We start from the raw sequence: 24941 nt of genomic DNA, 5'->3' as shown, positions 1-24941 counted from the left end.
AAATGTCAAGATTTATTTTCTTTTAAATATTTATATAACGAAAACATAGTGTTCAGCAAATAAGTTCAGTCAGTTCAATCAGTGTCATTAGATGCGGAGAAGTCATTAGGTGTTTTTAATTCAAAACTGTGTTGTAAATAAATCAATAAATTTGACGATTATCTAAATGATCCTAATCCTTGGGATTGATTTGCTCCAGTTCAAACAATTTGTATGAACCAAAACTTAGCGATTAAAAATAGTGGCGGAGAGTTTCTTGCCAGTTCTTCTTGCCCGCTCTACGCCCTTAACTTGCGAACTGGTAGTAAATGTTAATTTAGAATCAAATAAACTTCTTTTCTAACGTTCATAAGTGAAATTGTTTTCCTATATGAATAAAGTTATTTTGAGTTTGTACATGGCGGTATTTACCCCCACCATCCAGAATCCAAGTTACGTTCCGAAATTAATACTGAGCACTTTATTTTTTTACACAATTATTTTCTTCCCATATAAAACAAATCCTTTAAAGTTATGTCAGTTGTCAATAAACCATAGAGACGTTAAGAATGAAAGAACCATCATATACCTCTCTGAGAAAAAAACATGTAACGATCGCTTTTTTATTATTTTGTACTCGTGTATAACTTTTTCATAAACATGTTTCTCTCCCAAAGCCAGCAATTTATCAGACCCATATGTTTCGCGATGTGGTTGGTGTACAATAAAAATCTCTGATAATATACTTGTAAAAAACAATGGCCGTGATCCGGGCTCGAACGTGATGGGAATAATGTTAGGGGCTATGTGAAATTTATTATTTTACGACCCTTTGTTGCGAACAAACTTGTTAGTTTATTCAGTCAAGGGTATCCTCTTAAAGTATTAACTTTGTTTAGAATTGATATGAAAAATTTGTCTTTTATAACCTCTGTCTTTGAGGTGAGTAATAGATAAAAAACTCAACTCATATAATTTATTTTACATGGGTCTAGAGGAAAAACATGTAGCAGGTAATCTAATCCATTCGGTAGTAAATATAGAATATAAGAGATATAATATAGAATTATTTTGTTGCCTGTTTTTCTCTGAAGGTTTTGTTACTAATACTTTTTATCAAGCCAAGACTTGGCTTCAGTAGTATTAAAAAGTAATGCCTTATTAACACACGAAATTCCTTTTTATCCATTTTTTTAAACAAACAAAAGTTCATTCATAATACTATATTTCACAAACTAATAGTACGATAGTTGTGAAATTTATACACGTGTCTTTTTGGTTAGGGCTAAGTCAAAATCATATTCTTTTCATACTAGAAGCGCAATCTATGTGTTTACCTACGAACTTTTCAGCTCACCTGTATGTAGTCAGTAGTCGCAATTATATTATTGAATTATTGCTTTATGGCATTCAAAGCTTAAGAATTATTATTTGTTTATGGGAAAAAGATATTGATACTGAAATTAGTTAAAAGATACGTCTTCGATTGAAACACAACGGATTTTCCATATATGTAAAGAAATATACAAAAATAAACGAATCTATCTTTTATTAGCTCAGCGCGTTACTTGGAAGAACGTTAACCGTACTCAAAATATCATCTAAGACGGAACACAAGACAATATAATGAAATATTTTCACGTGAACCTTTAGCCCCTTTAGAACCTTAAACCATTGCTCAGGGACAGAGGCTAAAAAGATTTACTCAGGGGAAATACAATATGTACTCCCAAATTAAAAACTTTTTTCTATAGGTAAATTTCTTCAAATTTGACGCTCTTTTGTTTTTTTTACTAAACTCTTTTATTGACATATTGATTTCATCAAGTTATATAAAATTAATTTCTGTGGTTATAGTTATGTGTGTGGTGGTAGTTATATAAAAAAATGGATCCTAATATAACGTACAACTATTTCAAACAACGGAAAGACTTCGGAAGACAGGTTATGTTTTGTGAAGTCGCGCCACAAATGTTGGATTCGATTAATCCAGATAAAAGCGAACAAAATAAATATTGTCTACGCAATCCAGTTCACAGAGAAGTTCAAACCTGTGTGAGAACGTCCGAAAATAATATAAATACGAAAGTAACAAAAATCAAAACTACTGGCATTAACCATTCTGAAGGTGGATGGCCGAAAGATATTTTCTGTACGGATGAAGAGGCCACAGCACGATACCGGCGTCGTTTCGAGCGAGATGACGGATACGTTGATGCTGTAAAAACCCTCAATCCAGAGTTCGAGCATTATATTCAGCAAAATAATGCTATAGAAATGTATAACATTTATTTTAAAGAAATCGCCAGTGAAAAGCCGGTTGAGAAGTTTTTAATCAAGGTGAATACCTCATATAAAGATGTTGGTACTCGACCTGTCAGCGATATTTGTTGGACGCATGAAGATCAATCAAAACTAGCAGTTTCGTATTGTAATAAATCTTTTCCTGAAGGAGTGTCGCTAAACAATGATTTTGTTTGTCATCTTTGGGATATTGAGAACCCAGGTGAACCATGTTCAATATTTTGCCCGCCTTCAGCTTGCTGGCAGCTGGTCACCTCACCTGCATCTTCATCCATGTTCTTTGCAGGACTTGAAAATGGTAAAGTATGCATTTTCGATATACGATCTCAGATTGAACCGATTGCAATTAGCCCAGATCACTTAGCTCATAGAGATCCTGTGAGTGCTCTTTTATTCATACCGTCCCGTCTTAATACTGATTTTTTTAGCGGATCTACCGACGGTTTATGTATGTGGTGGGATGTGCGTAATATTTCAAAGCCGATCGATAGCCTTTTAATGGCCATACGTATCCCTCAAGGAGAAGTGTCTACTTACACAAATTCGGAACCCGTCAGTGCGTTACAATATGATCGGGCGTTTCCTACTAAGTTTTTGTGTGGCACCGATACTGGTTTTGTAATAAGCGTGAACAGAAAGGGGAAGAGTCACCAAGAAGTCATGAGTGCTGTGTTTAACGCACATGATGGTCCAGTGAAGTCAGTTCACAGGAGCCCTTGTACGTCAAAAGTTTTCATTACATGCGGAGGTTGGAAAGTTAATATATGGAGCGAAGACATTCATTCATCTCCTATTATTTCTGGTTCCGCCCATGATCACTACATAAACGATGTTATTTGGGCACCCAAGCGATATTCTGCTTATATGACTGTTTCCGCTGATGGTAAATTTCGGTATTGGGATTTATTGCGCAAGTACCGTGAACCTATGGCCTCAGTACCTGTCTCACAAGATCGTCTTTTAAAGCTTACATCAAATGAAGATGGACAGTATATTGCTACTGGTGATTCAAAGGGAACTTTGTATCTTCTGTCTCTATCGGACGTCTTGGTGAACTCAGATGATAATGATAAACAACTAATGATACAAACACTTGATCGTGAAACGCATAGAGAACACATATTAGAGACTCGAGTGAAAGAAATAAAACTGAAATTAAAGGCAGGAGAGGACAAGAAAGAATGCTTAGAGATGGAAGTTGAAAACGAAGAAGATAAGGAGGATACGGAGTTTATGACATTGGAGGACGAGTATCGTGCAATTGTTTCAGCTGAATTACGTAATATGGAAGGTAGACCGACCTACATCGGAGGAGACCCGATGAGAAGGCGATAATTGTTTTAATTATTTAAAATAGATGTAAGAAATGGAATGTTAAGTTTATTAAGGAGAACATTTATTAAGTTCATTTTATTGAAAATAAAAAATAATACGTTATGTACATGTATATGTTATTGTACATCTTGTACCCTAACTATAACCATTTAATAACTAGGTGATACGTGTCATCTGTAAGACCATTAATATAGACTTTATTAGGTCTTGCGTTTAAACCCATTTAGTGTACAAACTCACCTACACAAAGGAACACGTCGAGAAGAAACCGACACGTCTTGGGCACAGTCTTAAATAAAAATTATCTTTGATACAGACACAGAAACCTGAGGCCAACTAATTAATGTATTTTTTGTAGAATAACATAAGTTACGCCATAGAAAATACAGAACAATATAGTTCATAAACTATAATATAATAGTTGCCTTCTTTGTAATTACTGGCTATTAGGACTGTAATGCAATATTCTCGAGCAGTAGAAAGCCACTCAACACCCATTTAGTTTCCTTTGATCAATTTACTTTAATTAATAGAATTAACCCGACCAGCTTCCACACTTGGAATCACATGTTTCAATTATCTGCCTATCTTATATTTTGGGTACATTAATTATCTAGCTTACGATTGCTCGTTGCAAAATATTTGTAAATTTATTTGAAATATCTGAATTTCAAAAGAACTTTTAATACATTCAAGTCTATATTGATCTATCCTCTATTTAATCCAGTGATGATCTTAGTAGAGGAATATCTATAATTCAATGTAATATTTATAATATTTTATGAGTAATATAATAGAACTACCTCATAAGATTGGAGAATGTTCAGACAACTTGAGTTTTACGGATGGTATAGAAAAGTAAATTTAAGATAGGAAGGTTGTAGTTTTGTTCTACCATACCCACAAGTGTTCTGTATAAAAGGTTAAAGGTTGGTGTACTCAGTTTCTGAACTTAGCCTCTCACTAGGTAAAATTTTCGTCGCATAAAAGTACATCTAGTTACTCAACAAAAATTAAACATAATTACTCAACGAAAAATAGTTTCTAAACCGCCCAAAAATATTTATTTATCTATTTATTCATTATTCTAATGTTTCATTTTTTAAAATTTACTATATGCTTTTGCACAAAAAATCTTCCAAGACCTCTTTACTTACACTGTTAATTTTTACAATAATAATTTGTTCTACTATATTATTATTACATTCATTTTCATTTTTTACGTCTGAGGCGCCAACTAACTGTTGTGGTCTGGTAACTGGTGGCAGAATGATAAGTGCAGTGGAACACGTCTGCTCCACAGCATAATGCTGAGTTAGGACCAGTTACAACCACAGCACAGGTGTGGTGGTGCACAGCACAGCACTAAGCCGGTTTAGCGCCTTCCAGAAGCACAGGCGCCACCTCGGCACTTCGCAGGCTTCACGGATCGACCTCACTGGTCCGAGGATTTCTGTACGTTGGTTAGCCGCAGCCACTCATTAGTGTTCTGCATATTAACGATAAGCCTTTATATTAGTCTTAGTTTTACTTAATGGTACTTTAGTGCTAATTATATTATTAACAATCTTAATCGAATAAGTATCGCATAATACCTGGCAAAGGGAGCAATTTTTAATTATTATTAGAGAGAGAGAACGAGGGAAAGAGAGAGACGTCATTATTTCCTTGTATGTATTTCATTTGTTGCAATATTATAAGACTAAAGTAGGCCGAAGCCAACTAGTTAAGTATCCATGATTTATTTTTTTATCACGTATAAACGATGAGAAAGAAATTAGTGCCAGAAGAAAAACCTATTTACAATGTAGTGACGGTGTACCGGGAGAAAGGGTAAAATATAATATAATTAGTATAACATAGAATGCAATCAAGTAAAATTAAGGTTTATAAAAATCAAATTCGATTTGACTGGGTTATTTTGGTTGCTGTAGATAAGTGTTTTCCAACGGTTCCGGTTCCTTTCCGGTTTCCAAGGGTTCAATTTAATTATTAAGGGGGCTTAATTTTTTTTACATTATTTGGAATTTGATTGCCTTGCAGTTTTTTTCTTTTTCTTTCTTTATATAAAATTGATTTACTATGTTTCGTTAACAATTTCCAAGTAATTGCTTCGTAAAGCCTATCATTTTTAAAAATTAAAAATTATGTTGGAATAAATGAATTAGAATTTAAGAAAGGCTAAGGTGGAGCATAGCACAAGAACGGTTGGGAATCACTGCTGTAGATGAATGGGCCCGTTACAATATGACAACGAAATCGTTACCTTATATTGAAGAAAAGTACAAGATTCTCTATACAGATATAATATGCTACTTTACTAATGTTAGATTCTAATATTTATTTAATTGAATTCTAAAAAAAATATGAAACACATTTTTAAGAATCTTGCTACAAGTGCGCATCTGCAATAGTTATTCATTTGACTCGTTCGCTTGTTTACGAATTGACTCGACCATCTCCCCGAAGTGGGATGGTCGAGTCGGAATAGGAAAGTTGTGATTATAAAAGAGGTTGTGTTACATGCGCGGGGGCTTTCCGGCCGAGCTACGCTCGCCTAAACAGCCCGAGCTGAGCTGTAAAGGCCCTTAAGGCCAACAGCGAGATTCCATTCAAAAAAAAGCGCTCGCTTTGTACAAGTTTAAAGTTATACAGTTCACGTGAAATCAGTGAAGTAAATTATAGTGAATTAAGTCATCATTGAAGTGTTTAATTTTCTACCCTAAAAACTAAATCAACTACCGCTAGCACTAATATTTTCATTTAATTAGTGTAACCATAACCGGAACAACTGTAATGCTATTACAATGAAATACAAAAAATGTTTACAAAATTTTAGGTTACGTAAATTAAAATGAAGCCTCGAGGTGAGTTTCATTCTTCCCAGCTATTTAGATTTACTTAAAAGAAAAATCCACAATATGGTTAACCAGTAGAGCGCGAATTTCAACAACCTCTTTAATGCACTTTAAAATTCAAAAGTATCTATTAACTATTTACCAATTATATATAATTTTTAATTTATGTCACAGTAATTAATGAAAGCTTTACAGAAACTTTTGGAACTTAAAAAAAAATAAAGTAAATTTATTTATATTAATTTCAACTGCTATGTGGCAACATAGACTATAAAACTAATTTGTATAGTAACTTATTTACAAACATACTATGAATGATCACTAAGTGATAAGATACGATAAGATCACTACGTTTTCTTAAACATTATTTTATATATAACATTAATATATACATCATGTACCACGGAAGAACAGTTATCTGGTCACCCACAGCACGGCCTCCCACTAGTGTACTAGCGTCTGATCAATTTTGTCACAACCATATTTTGTTCACCATGCTACAACTTTCAACAATAAATTATTCAAATTGTCTAATAAAGTGTTTTTTAAACACAATTTACAAATAAAATTAACAATTTGATGGTTAGTTTCAAGATTTTGTTTGCAAGAGGAAAACATATTCATTAGAGTCACGACAATGACACCGAATTTAATCTTTAGATATAATAACATTGGTATCAAAGTAAAACCAAGTAATTACGTGTTACAGACATTACTTGCAACGTCTGGAGCAATTTGAGAAAGCAATCCTAGCATACAATGAAGCCCTACGGTGGAATGTAAGTTCACATGAAATATTATCAAACTACATCTTCACCTACGTAATATGTTACTTCATACCGGTTTCGGAGCATTCAAATTCTAAGAAGAGAAATATTGTGTATAGAAGTGTTATTGCATCAAAACTTGATTTGGAAATTATAACCGTTGGGGATTGCTAATTATATCAAGCACATGTAGAAATTACAAAACACAACCTGGGGCTTGGGAGAGATACATTTATGTCTTGTAATTTTTATTTATATAACTGTTGTACCAGTTGCCAGCCTGAAAGTAGATGTCAACTTTGAGTGACAGTTTCCGAATCATTCAATATGCTTTTCCTATAAAAACATTCAACAACAATATGAAAGCACAACTTAATAGAGTTACTAATATGAGGAAACTGTGATATACTTATAAAAACAATAAACAAAGCTTTTCATATTACTTTTAGCACTCTAATATTAATTCATTTGGAACAAATGAAAGATCAATAAATTTCATAAATCGTCTTCGCCAATAACACCTCATGAAAAATTACATAAGTTTTAGTATCAGACTGAATCTGTTATAAACAATAGTATTAGAGAGGTGAGTCACAACCCTCCAATTTGTTTGGAATAAGCGATTCCATTATCTTTCCTGGGTTGAAGCCAACTCTATCTTTAAAGGTATTCTATGTTGAATTATTAAAGAGTTTGTGGCGATTGTTTCTTCGAGTTAAAAGGTCAGTACAGTACCGAAAACTTTATTAATAAATAATAGAATTCTCCACAGATAATTAGGAACTCAATTATTTCTGTAATTGAATTTACAATTATAGTTGGTATGGCATAATCATTAATACAAAGCGTTTTATTAATTGACGAGACTGTAATTATATTGAACATACGCTATTCAATCACGAATTACATATTCACAACTAACAAATTGTTATTTATTAACACGAATTTAAAGACAATATTAAATTGATGTTCATCTACTTGTCCAATGAATAAACGGTGGTATAAAGATTCAATTGACGAAGACCGTTTTACACATACGACACTCCGCCTGGTTGTCACTGTTGACAATTAATTAATATCTGTCACTTCACATACATATGTCTAGAAATTCGTTTAGAATTTTTTTCTTCTAAGTAGTGTACAAGTTCTTTTTTTTTGGAAATACTGCAATCTTTCCGACATAAGTAAAGTGGCGAGCTAACCGTAGCTTGACAAAGTTATAATAGGATATTCCAAAGCAAAAGTTCACCTTTTCAGAATGCAGATGTGCGCTCTCTTCTCGGCAGAAGTTTGGCTAGAGCCAAGGCGACACATTACGCTGATGCACTTCGCGACGCAGCCTGCGCGGCTGGTATGTATTTTATGACAAATAACATATTACATTCCAAACCACACCACAATCTTATATCTAACGCGATATTCATTGTATTTATAAAGTTTATGTTACTAAAGAAAAACTCTTAAGGTATTTCATTTGTTTTACCATCATCAATACATAGCTATCTCTATATATATAAAATTCTCATGTCACGATGTTTGTTACCATACTCCTTGGAAACGGCTCGACCGATGCTTATGAATTTTTATGCATATTTAGTAATTCTGAGAATCGGCTACTATCTATCTTTCAAACCCCTAGTAAAAAAGATGTTTCCTGTAAATAATATACATGGCGCAACGACGTATGCTGCGTCAGCTAGTATTAATAAAACAAATTCGGATTTGAACACTTATAACTCGAGCACAGCTGAGTTCAATGTTCATAGTTATTGATTTGTTATGTTGGTCTCCGTCCAGAATAAATAAAAATAAAAATATTGGGAAATTGGCGAAAAATTTCCATCTAACCCGTTCTTTCCGTTCGACGTTCATCCATTTGATACGGTAAACTCTCCCCTCAAATTAAAGAACGTAATTATGTATGAATCGACAAGAGGCACCCAAAATAATCATATAATGGCGTATGTTAGATTTAAAAAAGGTAGAATAAAGTCAGTAATTAATAGGATTGACACATTTATTGATTGGCTAATATTTACGCGTGCGTTCAGACGATATATTGTATTTTGTTAATTTCCTAATGAAGCTGTGAACTATGTTTTATATTCATTGTATTACTTTTTTAAATTCATAAATAAAGTTCAGCTGAACCGTCCAGACTGTTAGGCGGTACGAAGTTTGCCGTCAGTGAGTTTTGTGTACATATAAAACTAATGAATTCATCAATGAGAAATTAGTGAGAATATTATAATCATAAAGTACAAAGAAAGCAATTTTGTCATTTTAGATAATATTAAAATCTATTATTTTAATTTAAATACAGTAATAAATATAAAGTAGGTTTCCTATCGTAGTGAATACACACAGATAACGATAACTTTTAATGTTAAATATACGACAGTAAATAAGAAGTTCAAAAGGATATTTTTATACCTACTGAAACTTTTAATACATGTAAATAGCCTACGCTCGGTTAACAAAGGAACACTTTTCAATACAGAACTTGAACCAGAAAACCAGACAGCTCTTCAGATACGGGCGCAAACGAATTATGAGAAATGTGCTTTTGAAAGGGCGTACCTGCTCGCGAGTCGCGGACAAGTGTTCCGGAAGTATCCCGCGCACTTCGCTGAGTGCGCACGCTGTGCTGAGGAAACGGTATTCAATCATTCCATAATTTTTTGTACTCACAAATAAATTTTACTACACTTATTCATTTAGACAACTTAATACACATTAGTCAACTCGTGAGATATTTAAAGATTACACTTTTAATTATTAAGTTTAACTAGTGTTACGTGCTGTGGGTGATGTAACTAGCACACTAGCATTCGCCACCCATCTCATCTAACCCTTTTCTAACATTATTACAGTCATTAACTTCTGGCATGTACAAATGTCTCAACCATGTAAAGGTGTATCTTTATTTTAGCAATAAATCTTAGCTTTCCATTTTTTCTTAATATAGTACTTTGGTAACGATTGTTAAGCTAGAATTTCATTAGACCGTTGGAAGAGCGGAATACCCTGATGTACAGGACTCCTTAGACTTAGTTCAGGGGCTCCAATATTGGCTAAAAATAATGTAACTTTGTTATTGAATAAATAAAAAAAAAATTTTGACGTCTGCGAGGACGCATCGTTGCTGCTCCATTATTCTAAATGGCTTATCACCTGATTCTCCGTCGTACAGGTAATATAATAATAAGATAATGGTTTTTTTTTAAACGAATTCATGCGTGTAAAGCTGCATACATAATGACATTGTAGAATATCTTTGATTTTTATGTTTTTCTTACGTCCATCCTTTACATCGCTACGGAATCATTTGCTCTTGGCAAACCATTTGTTGTGAGAAATATTCTAATTCGAATATTTACAGTATTAAGATCCTTGCCAAATTTGTTATTATTGTAACCTAATCTAATTATTTGTTGACGTTTAAATGTCTGCACTACAATTGGAATGAATGCCAAATACCACTACCCAGTCTATTGACTGAAAACTCTGAAAAAACTGAAATGAAAAATAATATAGCCTATTGTATTCAATAGGCTATATTATTTTTCATTTTTTTTATAGATACAAAATAGCAAAAAGAGAGGGTTACAGTTCGACCCGTAATATTTTTTTCTATTTTCTAGTAGGCTTCATACCTTGTATTAACTAATTAACACTTTTCATTTAATTATCTGAGAAGACAGTATGATACATTAGATGTGTACTTATTAGATTTTGTAGTATATTACATTTTTAATCGCATCTATTTCTTTCTTTGTTTCGGTTCATTTTTAATTTAAAGAGAAAAATTCTCAATTAATTTTAAGAGTATTATAGACGTCCATATCGTAACTGCGAATCTAGGGATCCTCTTATTTGTCCTATCTCCTTTAGAAAACTTTCCCTTTTGTTACATATCTCTTCAATCCGAGAACTGGTTTTCAGATTCGAGACTGTACAGGAAAAAGTGCAACAAAAGTGTTATCCTTGGCTAAAAAGATATCAGAAATCGAATGGGGCAGAGAATCAACTGATTTGAAAAATGTACCAATTCGTAAACCCAGGTTGCAGCCACATCAATCTCATCAGGTATACACAATTTTATTGCTAAAATTTCTAGTATCATGCCCCATGTATCTACATAATAATATTGTTATCTGTATTATATTTTTTATCACACCAATTTTTTATAGAGATTTATTTCTTCCATATATTATTTCTTCCATTTTCATATTCCATACGAAACTACATTTTGAAAGCGCAACTGGAGTAATTTTGACTTTCAAAAGTGCCTTTTTAATGGGCCTAAAAATAAATTGTTTGACGTTGACTTAATTAAATAGTAAATATACTTATAATAAATTAAAATTGTTAAAATAAAATACATTCTTACCGGGTTTGAACACACTTGTTTATTATAATTCTATAATAATTAATATATGGGGTAAATTACAATAAGAATTAGATTAACATATTAGGTAAATATATTGTATTACTATATCTCACATTCGTACCTTTGTGGTAAATGCAAAATGGTTTTCCTGCTCCTACCTGTAAACCATAATTGTGTGTACTGTATAACTATTGTACTATTGAATAGTACCAAACAATAATTGTTTACGATTGAGAACGAGAGAGACTTATTAGATAGATCATTATATACAAGGGTTACATTAATATACGTATACAGTTACGTGATATAATTTAATTTAGATACAGGACTAAGTATCGGACATTTTTTTAAATTTATGCTAAATAGATAAAATTTGACCAATATTGGTTAATATTTTGTTCATTTTTTAGAGAAATTTTATTGAATGTGTAAAAACATTATATTATATTCTTCGACTCATATCACGTTAAAAAGATTGATCGCTAGACTAAAACGACATATGGCCGAATTTCTGGTACTATTTCCATACGACTTGATACTGTCATTTGGCAATAAAACTTCGTTATGTAAATAATTATACTGTTTTAGGATATTTGAGAACGGCAGTGTATTATATTAACGAACCGAGGTTTAAGAAGGAAAAAGTACAAAAAATAACTCATTAATGTGAAAGTTTCATAAAAACAGAACTACGGACTTACACATTTTTTCGCTTAAAATCCCTCGCGGAAACTCTTAACCTAAATTAAAAAGTAACTTTTGATTTAGGACTGCATAAATGATCAAAACATTAATTTAAACAAAAAGTACTTTAATAAAATATTATAAGAATGAACGATTGTTCTCTAAAATTACCTATTATTGTAAGGGTTAAGCACCTTTTGTCAACCTATATACTCATATAAGCCGTGATAAAAATTTAAGAATTATTATGTATGTCAAAGAAACATTATACTACAAATCTATCTTCTATATTTATATAAATATATATAAAAAATTGTGCGGAAAGTTAGAAAAGGATACTTTTGTTACAATAGCAAATTTGTTATCAGTGCATAGCGCCTTTACAATTTAAACTTTTTTCATGTGTATGCCTTTTGACATAACATTGACAGATTGCGTGCTACAAATATCGTTAAAGAGGATATAAAAAAATGAATGTCGTTGAAAATAAATGCTTCGTACGGAGTTATTATATTGATATAATACATACAAAATAATTCCAGTCGCTAATTGTTTGTAGCAATAATCTTGAAAATCCTTGTTATTTACATGGCCAGTTATATGTCGCCTATTACCATGTCGGAATACCAACAAAACTAGTAATGTTATTTATCATAAAGCATTAGAATAATAAACTTTTTGTTTCTGAAAATTTTTTCGTTATCATACCAATTCGAAATTAATATTCATAGTTAAGACAGGACAACGTCTGTCGGGTCCGACTGTATATAATATATTGAACGTTCTATACATTTTGTTACATTAAAATATATTCAAAACTAGATCCAAGAAATGTCTCGTGTGGAGAAGCAAAAGTCAGAACGTATATCCCGCCTAATGGCTTCTAAATACCTCGAACAGATGGCACACGACAAATACTTCCTCACCCAGTTGTGTAAAGATGAACGAATATACTCCGCGAACAAGCTGGGCTCGAAGACATTACAAGAATTAGCGTATAAAGCCCTCGCCGACGTCGATATGAGACAGGTATGAGGCTTAATGGTGCGTATCAAGCATTTTGTGAGATTATTTACCTTCCATTTGTAAAACGATTTACGAATTTTTACTTAATAGTAAAATAATTATGTTTAATATAAAAATGTGTTTATTAATTATATGTACATATCCGATGTGTAAGATTTGGGAACCCTTTTAAGTTAAAAAAATAGCTGTCAGGGTTCCCAGCTACAAAAAATATATAAGTGTATATAATTAAATTAGATCTTTTTTTTGTTATTGATTTCTTAATTGTTTTCAAAATGCCTGACTGCATGAGTGAGTGTGTGGGTGCGTGTTAGTGAACGAGTAAGTGTATGGGTGCAAGTGAGTGAGTGAGTGAGTGAGTGAATGTGTGACTACATATTACGTCTCAGAAGCATCTTCAACACTGCGTAAGGTGTGTTCATAAGACAGTCCTTTAATCGTATTTTTAGATTGTAGATATTAAGCAGTCTATTTAATTTATTATACATAGAGTCTGCTTGCATATTGTGTCTGGCGAAGTCAGTCCTTACGGTATCATACGAAAACATCCCTATTTCATTTTACGAACAGCCTACTGTCATACGTGAGCGCTCTGTGTGCTTTTAAAATTACATTTAGGGACTTACAGCTTCCTAACGGAAAGTAATTGGTTGGGATGATAAAGCTCTTCCGATGGGAATCTGTATGGCCGGAATAGCATTTTACTTTATAGGAGCCCTATGTCCTCGCTCTGATTCGAAACATTTTGTTTTACTGGCCGCTCCCCATATGTTTATACAATATGTTAGTACGGACTGAGCGTGTGAAATGTACATTCTTGTTAGAATTAGAAATGATGTTACGAGTCGCAAAATTTTTAAAATGTATTTTATTTTTCTTATTCTCCCAGTCATGGACTCTATAGTCGCTCGTCTATATGAATTCCTAAATATTATTTAGAGCTAACTTTTGTATTTGAAGGACACGAGTTGTTACTGACTCTTTGCATATCACAGTTATGTATTTTAATTTTAAAATATTTAGGTATTTGAGTTCGATTAGAGATTCTGAAACATACATAGTTGGTTATATTTTTATTACATTTAGAATATTGTTTTGTAGAGTTTTAAGGGTTATGCAGTGTTTAAAAAAGGTTTTCTATCAGTAGTAAAAACGTTACACTAAAAAGCGTGGAAACTTATGTATACAAATTAGTACTGACTTGATCAAAATGACATTCTTTTAAAGACGCATTCACTATAACAGTTGTCACAGCTTAATACTCGTAGTGCTTAATCTTGTGTCTTCTAAAACATGAAACTCTCGCTGAAAGAGTTATATTTTATATCCATTTACAGAATATATCATACCATATCTCTTTATTTCGCGCTTGGAAGAAAACGATCAGATATCGCACAAACGTGCATGAATCGTGGAAATATATAAGCATTATTTGTTCAGTATTGACCTAGTGGTCTAAATTCGTGAGATCGTGCGTCCAAATTCCGTATGTGCGCGTTTAATACTCATACGGAGAAAAATTCTTATACATAAAATAAATGCACCCAATAAGTGATAAATGACGAATATAACAAGAAATGCGATAGGTATTATATTGCATAAATACCTATACAGTGCTAAAGCGCTAATGTTATATTATTGTTTACTTATGCAGAATACTCTGATAATAAATGTTTGACATTAAAATTTATTCCATGAAATCCCAGATACAAACGAAAATTTATGTCATTTAAATTGCTTTGCAACGGTTCGTAATTGACTCTAGAGTATTCTTTAAATTCACAGAATAACTTTTAATTTATTTGGAATGGTCGAAATAATCTCTCCATTTACGTTTAAGCGGTTATCTATGTTTTGTTGTTTATGTAAACAAAATTATCAAATTACCCTATATCTGAGACTCCTTTGATCTAAGAACAAACAGATTATATTTAAATACAGTTAGTCAACAGTGTAATTAGATCGATTCCGCTTTTATGAATAAAGAATATTTGCCACTCTCATTTGGCATTTGTAATGAACTCTAAAATGGGAATATCTAACTTTATTTAAAGGAAGTTCTGCGTGAACGTAGACCATTATATGCAGCACGAGGGTCTGATGCGGAAGCCCGGAATAGGCTCTCAAACGCTCGGAAAGAGAGATTGGCCAACACCCAGCGGCAGCATATAGCAGATGCTGAAAGACTTATTCGCGCTGCACAATCGGTCTTTGAACAAAGAAATACGGCAAAGTGTTTGGAGATTGCCGAGTTCGCTATGGAGCAAATATCGAGGAAGCCAAATAGTCTTTTGCCGGGAAAAGAAAAATTTATTCACCAGTTGCAAGAGGTTGTTGGTCAGGCGTTTTTGGATCAGGTAAAAGTTTGAAAGCCCTACAGAGATTTTATTATATAGAATATATATATTAAAAAAGAAACAAATACACGTTAAAAACAAAGTGAAGAATTAAGAGATTTTACAAAATAGTATTTCCGCCATTTTGTAATATCAAAACCATTTTTGAAAGCAATATTTTATTCGCAGAAGCGTGTTGGAGAGGAAATGAGTGAGGCCAATCGTGAAAAGAGAGCTTTTATTCTTTTGGGCATTGCGATTTCTCGTGAACCCAGTCGTGATTCCATCTTACGAGTTCGTCCCCCGGCGCCTCCACGCGACGCCAAGTAATAAGACAAATATTTTTTTGTTGAAAATATTATTTGTTGTTAAATGTGATGGTTTATGATAAAAAAGATTTAATATACTTAAACTATGCACCACCACTACCACTATCTATCTCGCCTATGTAGCTTTACCAGAACATTGCTCTACGCAAGTGATAACAAATACTTGAACCTAAGTCGTAGCTAAGTGTATAGCAAATAGTACGCAATAACTCAAAAGCAATGCATAATATTAATGTGTGTCGACAGTTTCAACTGAAGGAATTTGGTGGCCGTCCCCCAATGGGAATAAATAAACAGGTTTTTAGTGAAACAATGTTTGTTAAAGATATTTTTCTACCCTAAACATAGCCGAGATACGAACACAACGCAATAGACAAATTTATTCACTAATAATAACTACTATTTCAGTTTTATTAAATTTAGTTCTTATTGGTACAGCTAACGCTTTTGCGATAAAAAAAAATATACATTTTTAGGCGTCGTTTACGTGGATTAGAAAGAGCACTGTCAGTGAGCAACCGTGCTTCAGAACGATGTTATGTGCTACACGAGTTATGCCGGCTTCACGCTGACACTAAACAAGCACACAGAGCCAAGTTTTTTGCTCTTAAATGTCAGGCAGGTAGTGAAAATTTATTGCCCTATGTTTAATATTTATTTACTCTGCTCCTTAATATTTCTAACATTTGTAGGCTTATATTATTTTGTTTAAATGTACCTCTTTAATTTGAAGTAGTAATCTAATAATTACACGGCAATTGCTTTCAGTTTTGTATTATTTCATATCAGCTACAGAATTAAAAACACAAGAGAATGGAATATAGTTAATTAAGTTATGACAGAGGCAAGGTCGTCCAAACAGCGAGTCTGGTTGCTGAACATAACGTTTTTGCTGGCGCGGTGCCACCTGCTGCAAAATAATCGGCCGGAAACTCGAGCCGCTCTAATCGAGGGCGCGGGGATAGCGCGCGCCTGCGGATATCGCGACGTCGCAGCCTTCTTCGAGACGGTAACTAACTTTTAAGGCCACTTTAATTTTTATATACACGAATAAGGATATTTTGAGTAGACTAATTTGTTGAATTAATTCTAATATGATATGATACTGTAATTTAAGATATGTTTAAACTTTGTTTGAAAAATAGTCATTATTACTATTATAGCTGCCAGAAACATTATCATTGAATAATGGTAACATTTTTTAATATCTAATATTTCATAAAACAGTGTGTGAATGTGTCAATGGAGGGTGAAGTAGCATCAGGTGACGGTGCATTGGAGAAGCGAGAGCGAGCGATGGTCAGCTTGATGCCAGACAATGACATGCGACTAGCTGCTCAGCATCTTTTTAGGAAGATGTCTGTCATACCGGCCTCGAGGTCATTGCCAAGTAGCAATAATAATACTTAACCTGAAGAAGTAGTACCGCTATTTATAAGTTTCGTGCATAACCCATAACATTAAGAAAAGAAAGTGGCGTGGGAATCGCACTTTAATCAAAGTGCTCGTTTTTCTCCTGTTCCATAAAACATACATACACATATGTTCACAAAATTGATGATGATGACTCAATTATCACGTCTAAGCATTGGTCCAGTATAAGCATTTAATTTTTTCAAGTATTGTTGTATATTCGTCAAGTTTTTCTTTTATTCTTATGTCATGTCTTCAGTGTTAAGTCTTACTAAGAGGTTATGGTTTTTTTTGTCATACTAGTGATTGCAAGTGCTACTATTAAAAAAAAACTTTATATTATTCGCTCATGAGTTTGTAATCTACGGATTTAAGCACTATGAGTTTTAATGATTTTCATAAACATTTATGGACTACTTATGAATGCTCTGAATTCGCAACTACTAAGAAGAAAAAATTTGAGCCTCAAAAGATTCACTTATGTCAGAGATGTCAAGTAGATACCTAATGTGTCCCTTAAGAAGGGACGAGGTCGACATTTATATTTTCTTCGTCGCTGAAAGTTTTATAAAATCACCTTGAGACATGCTGTGATAATATTTTCTTCTAATAATACTTGATATATTTTTATGAACAGATAAAAGGTTTCAACTTTTGTTTTAATATAACGTGAGCCTTGTTTTAACTGTATTTTTTAAATATTAATCTTTACTCGTCACCGTTGTTCAGTGGTGTCATATGACGTCATCGGTCAGATGTGTGATTGCTGACGAAGCAATATCAACAGATAAAGATGTGTCAGTTTCACGTCCCATTAAAAACATTTATTACAGGGTATCAAAACACTGGTTCCTGGCAGGTATTCATTGAACGTAGATTACTTATAAATTAGTTTGACCGTGGTCTCATTGATCAAAGCATTCTTGGGTCTGGGACTTATCAAGCTACCCATAAACTTGAACATCTTTACTAACCACAAACAGGGTTTCAAATATGGAAATATGTTCTTGTTAATGCTATAAAGTTCTATTGAACGGCTCAGTTGGTGGAAAACCAGCTACATTACGTATAATTTTTTATTTGATATAAAATATAGAGATGTGTACCAAGGGTCGACAAAAGGACTCGCGTTCAATATCGCGGTCACGTGCATCATTAGAATTTATTATTATTTTTTCTTTTTAAAAATCATCTATATTTTATTAAATATTGTTGGAAATTGTTTACAATTTGACATTTTATTTAAATTTTACAAGTTCCCATACTTGCTGTACAGCTTGCGTTGAAGTTTTTTTTTTTTTTTGAAATAGGATAATATTTCATACAATGTTTTATTTTACCGCTTTAAAGATGTAGGAAATTTTTCCTTTTTAATATGCCATCTAGACAAATAACAATAAGTTCTATACCATGTTGTCTATGGGAAGCCTTAACTAAATAAACGATATTTCAGACGGTTCTCAATAATGCCGGGCACTCGCACTGAGGAAGCCACTCCGTCTGTCAACCGGCGCCCATCGATCGCGCCGCCCGCCCAGCCGCCAACGAGGTTCACTCGTAAAACTCAGCATCCTCTCGGCTTTCAAGACTTTGATATCTAATCTTTATTATACAAATTTATTTTTTACATAAATATCTACGTTTTCATTAGAATTTTAATTCCATCTCAGATAAACGGAGTTCTATTGGAATTAATAGAAAATTTTAAGTAAACTCCTCACCCTGCTATATAAATTAAGACTAATCGCGTATATAACTGATCACCTATTCAGGTCAAATTAGTAGGTGATTATCTGCCTCATCGGTTTTAGTAATATGATTAGTTTCAGAGGCCTCTGGATCAAATCCAGGATGGTGCCAAAATTTATAGAATTACTAGCTGACCCGGAAAATATCGTTTTAAAAATTTAGAGTTGTACGTATTGTTTAATGCCACATAATATTTTTTTTATCCTTAACAGCCCTTATCACTAAGGGGTTTGAAGTAGCCAATTCTCCGTCTTACATTTAGTAACACATACTTTTTTATATGCATAAAAAAATCATAAGAATCCGTCGAGCCGTTTCGGAGGAGTATGAGAACGAATATTCAGGTTTAAAATGATCACGTAAGGTGGTTTCGGGCATGATATGGGTTACTACGGTCGTGTTGGATACATTGGTCCCATGTGTCTGCACACATAATTCTACACTATACCTCCAGTGCCGGTCTCAACTAAGATAAGTCACAGTACACGTAGTATGTATAATAATAGCTAAGACAACGTACGCAATGTCGAATTTTCAGGTAATAATTATAAGAGTTTAGTTAGTGTAACAAAACATGGAGTGATTTATTTATCTATACAATAATACGCTTTTAAAACGCTTTAAGCAAGCATAGCATTATCGAGCATAAACATTCGTCATGAATATTGCGGTCGAACAAAAAATATGATGTATAGGGGTGGATTTGACGTTCGGCAAACGTTAATTACTTGCGGAAAGGGTTCATTAATTATATTTTGGTTACGAGGGAACAACAGTATCGAGAGGCTAATATAAATGGTTATAATTTAAGCTAAGTAAAGCTAGATTATACTCCTTCGTCAGAGTTGTATATCTTTGATTAGCATATACATATATTATTTTAGAATTTGTAATATTTGACTTTTTAAACAGGTTTGGGTTGTCTCGGTGGAACTAATACCGAGCCGGTTCAAACCAAAAACTGCAATTTAAAGTTATAAAATATATCAGTAGAGATTAGTTTTATTAGCTCATGGTACTCTCATGTGCAGACCCTGTCCCTGATCCTTCAACATTTACCGGTACGGAATCGTAAATGTATTCCTTCTGCATTTGTCATTTAAAAGACGTTTTGTAAACATTGATGGTCTTTGATCGTCTCATAGTTGCCGTATTTAGTTACCTTTAGACGTCTAATAACCAAAGATCGGACTCATTAAAAATTAGTATTAGTGGTGACAGTAACATAAAGTTCATTTTTGATTAAAGTTATTGTGTTCTTATCCTTCGTAAAATGTGTTTAAAGAAATGGGAGAAAAGTGAATAAAATTGTTACTTGTATACAACTAGTATTAAGCCTTATTATGTAATAAATAATTCTGTAAATATTGAATATAAACTTTTTAATAGGCTAAATGAGAACAACCCCGGGCCGCAATATAAATCAAGAAACAGCTCTAGAACAAACGAGTAAAGTTCGTATTTCGATTTGCGTAAATTTATTTGATTTGCCGGATTACGAGAAAATTGAACGAAACAAGGAAAAATTGTGTATAAAATGCTTCGAAGGTAAGATTTTACTTTTGCGTCTTCGTATTTTATTAATGAACTTACAATATTTATATTTCAAGTATTGAAAGAACATTAGAAAGAAAATCGATTTCGTAGCATAATCGCTAATTTAATTTGTACCATTCACGTAAATTTCAATATAATAGTTTCCGACTGTATTATGTTTATTTATTTATATATTTTTTATAGAATAGTGGGCAAAGCAGCAGCCTAACCTCATGTTAAGTGATACCGCCGCCCCTGGATACTCTCAATGCCAGATACGCTCCTTTCTTGAAGGACTTTTACTTGTATTGGTTCGGAAATACTGCCCACTGGCAGCTCGTTCCACATAGTACGCGGCAAAAACTGCCTTAAAACGCTCAGTTGTGGAACGACTGACGTCGAGGTGATACGGGTGGAATCAAATCAGTTTATTTTAAATAAACGTGTGAGAGCACTGGCCATCGCGTCTACATATTTTTTTTACTATAGCGAGGAAATTATAGGCCATTAAATATAAACTAATATCTTATAAAATATTGCTTTGCGGACAAGCCGTTGCAGATCTTAATGCCGTAAAACATTTAGAACTACAGTGCATGCTGACTGCACTGGTCATCGAAAGTAGGAAATGTCCGATTAAAATGAACATGAAAAAATACCTATCATGACAGAATCGCAGACCATTGAGAATGCCATAAATTAGATCAATACGACAAAGTATTTAATTTTCCGAACAAACTTCGATCAAAGTGGATAGACGAGTCGAGAAAGCGCGGAGAAAATACCGGTAATTAAAAGATGTTACATACAAATTAAGAGATGAGATAAGATGTTAAAACAAAAATCTCTGCGCTTTGGTGTGATGCCAACTCTACTGTATGCCAAACTTGGACGTACACCAGAGACAGTTAACAAAATATTCTTGATATCGAGCTCCCGGAAAGAAGATAAAACACATTTTAGAAAAAAACTAATGTAGCCTGTTGGCTAAAATGGAGTTGGACACGTCACCAGAGTTAAAGACAATCGATGTAGTGAACAAGTCCTGCATTGGCATATGCGCGACCTGACGAGAGTACAGGCGCCGACGTTGGTCCGTCAACTTGGTGCTGTTGGTGTGACCTGGCAAACCCAAAAAAGGATAGGGGTCCATACCATGGGGTTCCTAAACTAGAAATTGAATGTATAATATAATTATTTAATGGTAAACATAAAAGGCTTTATTATTCCAGCGAAGCAAATAGTGACTTCACTTTTTGCTTAATGATGACGGATCTACGGATCCATCTAGACAAGGTATCGATAGACAGGCTATGCAAGTAACTTCACGATAAAATGCGTGTAAACCTAGAACGTAGCTGCCGACGTCTGCAAACCTGCCTTGCTTGTCTTATGTTTTATTTTAGTTTTGGTTCAATAAAGATTGGCTTGGCTTTCAACATTTCTATGGCCAAACACTCTCTACTTGTGTGTGAAGAGATTTCAGTCTACATCATCATACCAACACGAGTACAATAATACAAGCTATTAAAGAACTAGACGATGAATGAAGTGGACGCGGATACACATACATTTAGTTGTCCCACAGTTGTCACAACACCACATTTCAAGCTAGGTATACCGTATTTAATTTAAACGGTCATTGTTTATAGCAGATTCAAAGCTCTTCCCGCGCGTTGTCGCTTTGAGGGATTTATCACGTCTGACACCTAGTTCTCTCGCTAGTGTTTATTCTTTAAACAATTTAACACGGGCACAAATTCGTTGATGTTATGTCATAATATAGTTCGATATAAGCCTTAAATATGTTAGGAATTTCAGTTTTTAAACGGAATTATCGTTGAATAAAAAAGAGTCGCTGATAGTTCCATACTATAAATGCAAAAATTTATTCTTTTTTGGGGCACCAACCTGGATTTCAATAAATAATATTGGACTGGGTTCTGAGTTTATTTTTTTTACTATGCTTCACAACTCTGTGAATAATAATACTTGCATTTAATTTAAGAAACGCTGTTTTATGAATGACTTGTCATAAATATTATTTTGCTGGAATTCGAACCCAATGTTCAGATATCGTTCGATCGTTTTGATGACTTAAATACAAATAATTCACTATTATTATAGTTTGTTTTAATTTTAGCCTTACACATAATTAAACATAATAATTTCATTAATGCGTGCATGATATATAATAGAATACAATTATATTTATTTATGGCAAACATAACCTAAATGTATCAAGGACTGTCAAAGTTACAAACGTTTTGGTTTAGCTGGAATCGAAAAATTAACGTCGACCTCATGTAATCCGATTGGTTTTATGTTCCAATTCCACGTCATCCAATTACATTCAATTTAATTATCTATACACGTATTAAAGCTTCGATGGATTTTACGTCAGATTCTTACATAACCATAACAAACATATACCATACCGAGTAATTTACTTTTACTAAGTAATAACTTTAATAATACGCAACAAGCCTATTTTTATGACCTCAGATAGAATCCGTTTCTAAACATTTGTATTTCATAGACAAGTATGTCAGTCTTCTGATTTCAGATATGCCGGTTTCACGATGTTTTTCTTCACCGTACGAGCGAATGTTACATGCAAGGATCTGTCTTACAATCTCAGGGATGAGAATCGGACAATGAAGCATCCGTTTTTTTCATGATTATATTTCTTAGATTTAACTTAATTATCTACACTTGTAGTAAAGTTTCGAATTTTCGTCATAAAGTAGGATTTATATATATAAAGTGATGTTCACTTGTATTAAGTACATTAATTAAAACTATACAAATATAATTTAACTACTATGGTTACCTTTTACAAACCTAAACATTTGAGATAATGTACCTAGTGATATAAGTGAAAGAGTAGGTAAGGTATGTGGGACACACGTACATAGTGTTATAACATTATAGAACACTAACACTGTTAATGCATATAAGCTATTCATAAGTATTGTAGAAAATTAAGTCAACATAGTATTACTTACTTTAATAATTGTATATAGATAATACTAGATTTAATTAATGTAAAGTCACAGTATTTTTGTGAATTTTATCGTAGGAAAAAATCTTAAAAAGGCGCGGTGTTGCTGTGCCTGTTTCTGATATTTTTTTCTTTACAGGAAACTAGCTGTGTCCAGTTACTGTCTACGAATAGATCTTTCAAGAATTTATTTCCTATATAATATTATATTGTTATTTAATGATAAGCTTCCGTTTCTTAGAGAAACAATATTATATTTTTAAAAATGGTTTTCGCATTTACTGTAGGAAATGTCTGTTTCAGTAAAATGGAACCAAAAAGAAACATTGGAAACATCTCTACGATATTGAACAGGTTTTACAGAAATATAAAAATAAACTTTATAAGTTTTAGCGTAATTTAAAATTATATATGATTTATTTAAATCAAGTTGTCTCTCTGATTTTCCAGACCAATTCATGAAATATACAAATAAATTGGCAAAGGGAATTATTATGACATGTAGGCTTCGGTGAGCCGACATGTTGTTTGTGGAAATGCTATTTCCAATGTTCTGCACCCGACAAAGTACATTTGTAAAACATTTTTTTTTATGGTTAACACTGTTAACATCCGCAATGCAGATTTGTTACAAAAACCCCTCTTTGATACGATTATACATTGCTATATGTTGCTATGTACTTGATGTATGAGAAACATTTATGATAAGATTCAGAGTTAAGATTTTCGTATGTCAGAAACGTATTGGATAAGACTGCTCCCTTCAAGTGTTCTTAAACAAGATTCACTATATAGGTTTTGTAAAAGATATACCCTTAACAGGACCTCCTTCAAGGTTCAATTAAAGTATTTTGATACTATAAATATTGCGTATACGTTTTAGATCGTGATAGGAGTAATTTACCAATGGACATAAGTGGTCTGTACTATAAATGGATACTCATAGGGCTCAAAGCAGCCTATAACCTTTTTGTATTTAAGTATAGAGTAACTTTTTCTTTCTATTAATTTTGCCTTTTAAACAAAATGTATTTATGCATATTTTTTCCTATTACAATACATGTCATGATAAGTGTATATGCGGTTGGAACTAATAATTGTGGGCGTACATTTCATTTCATTAGCATTATGATAATTCGTCCCGGATGGAATAGTCAATCAATAGGCAATAGATTACCTGAGGTATCACTATGCAAAATTGGTTCATTTATATTGTATGCACGCGGGT

General features: G+C 33.0%; 2 protein-coding genes across 4 annotated transcripts; both read left to right on the top strand.

Annotated features, from left to right (window-relative positions):
• The first annotated feature begins 1798 nt into the window (after positions 1 to 1798).
• Positions 1799 to 3724, top strand: LOC123708486 (dynein intermediate chain 3, ciliary-like). Its single transcript, XM_045659216.1, has one exon. The coding sequence runs from the start codon at positions 1867 to 1869 to the stop codon at positions 3616 to 3618; it is 1752 nt and encodes a 583-aa protein (XP_045515172.1). The 5' UTR covers positions 1799 to 1866; the 3' UTR covers positions 3619 to 3724.
• A 1589-nt stretch (positions 3725 to 5313) lies between these two features.
• Positions 5314 to 19071, top strand: LOC123708490. 3 transcript variants are annotated; one of them, XM_045659235.1, is made up of 12 exons: positions 5314 to 5451; positions 7186 to 7255; positions 8501 to 8594; positions 9744 to 9901; positions 11189 to 11332; positions 13221 to 13349; positions 15401 to 15703; positions 15872 to 16008; positions 16488 to 16633; positions 16854 to 17020; positions 17239 to 17390; positions 18878 to 19071. In XM_045659235.1, the coding sequence occupies exons 1-12, from the start codon at positions 5384 to 5386 to the stop codon at positions 19023 to 19025; spliced, it is 1716 nt and encodes a 571-aa protein (XP_045515191.1). In that variant the 5' UTR covers positions 5314 to 5383; the 3' UTR covers positions 19026 to 19071. The 3 variants fall into 3 exon arrangements, with proteins under 3 accessions (XP_045515191.1, XP_045515190.1, XP_045515192.1); XM_045659234.1 differs by having other exon boundaries at positions 13143 to 13349; XM_045659236.1 differs by lacking the exon at positions 17239 to 17390 and having other exon boundaries at positions 13143 to 13349.
• Positions 19072 to 24941: the final 5870 nt, after the last annotated feature.

Source organism: Pieris brassicae, chromosome 4 (assembly GCF_905147105.1).
Source record: "Pieris brassicae chromosome 4, ilPieBrab1.1, whole genome shotgun sequence".
Lineage (NCBI taxonomy): Eukaryota > Metazoa > Arthropoda > Insecta > Lepidoptera > Pieridae > Pieris > Pieris brassicae.
Note: the sequence above shows the minus strand (reverse complement) of the source record. Positions and strands in the feature narration are given on the sequence as shown.

Excerpts from the sequence above, each read along its gene's own strand:
- LOC123708490 (XM_045659234.1), top strand. The coding sequence starts at position 5,384 with ATGAGAAAGAAATTAGTGCCAGAAGAAAAACCTATTTACAATGTAGTG. Across the intron at positions 9,902-11,188 it reads CACGCTGTGCTGAGGAAACG|ATTCGAGACTGTACAGGAAA; the intron begins GTATTCAATCAT and ends ACTGGTTTTCAG. Across the intron at positions 11,333-13,142 it reads AGCCACATCAATCTCATCAG|ATCCAAGAAATGTCTCGTGT; the intron begins GTATACACAATT and ends ATTCAAAACTAG.
- LOC123708486 (XM_045659216.1), top strand. The coding sequence starts at position 1,867 with ATGGATCCTAATATAACGTACAACTATTTCAAACAACGGAAAGACTTC.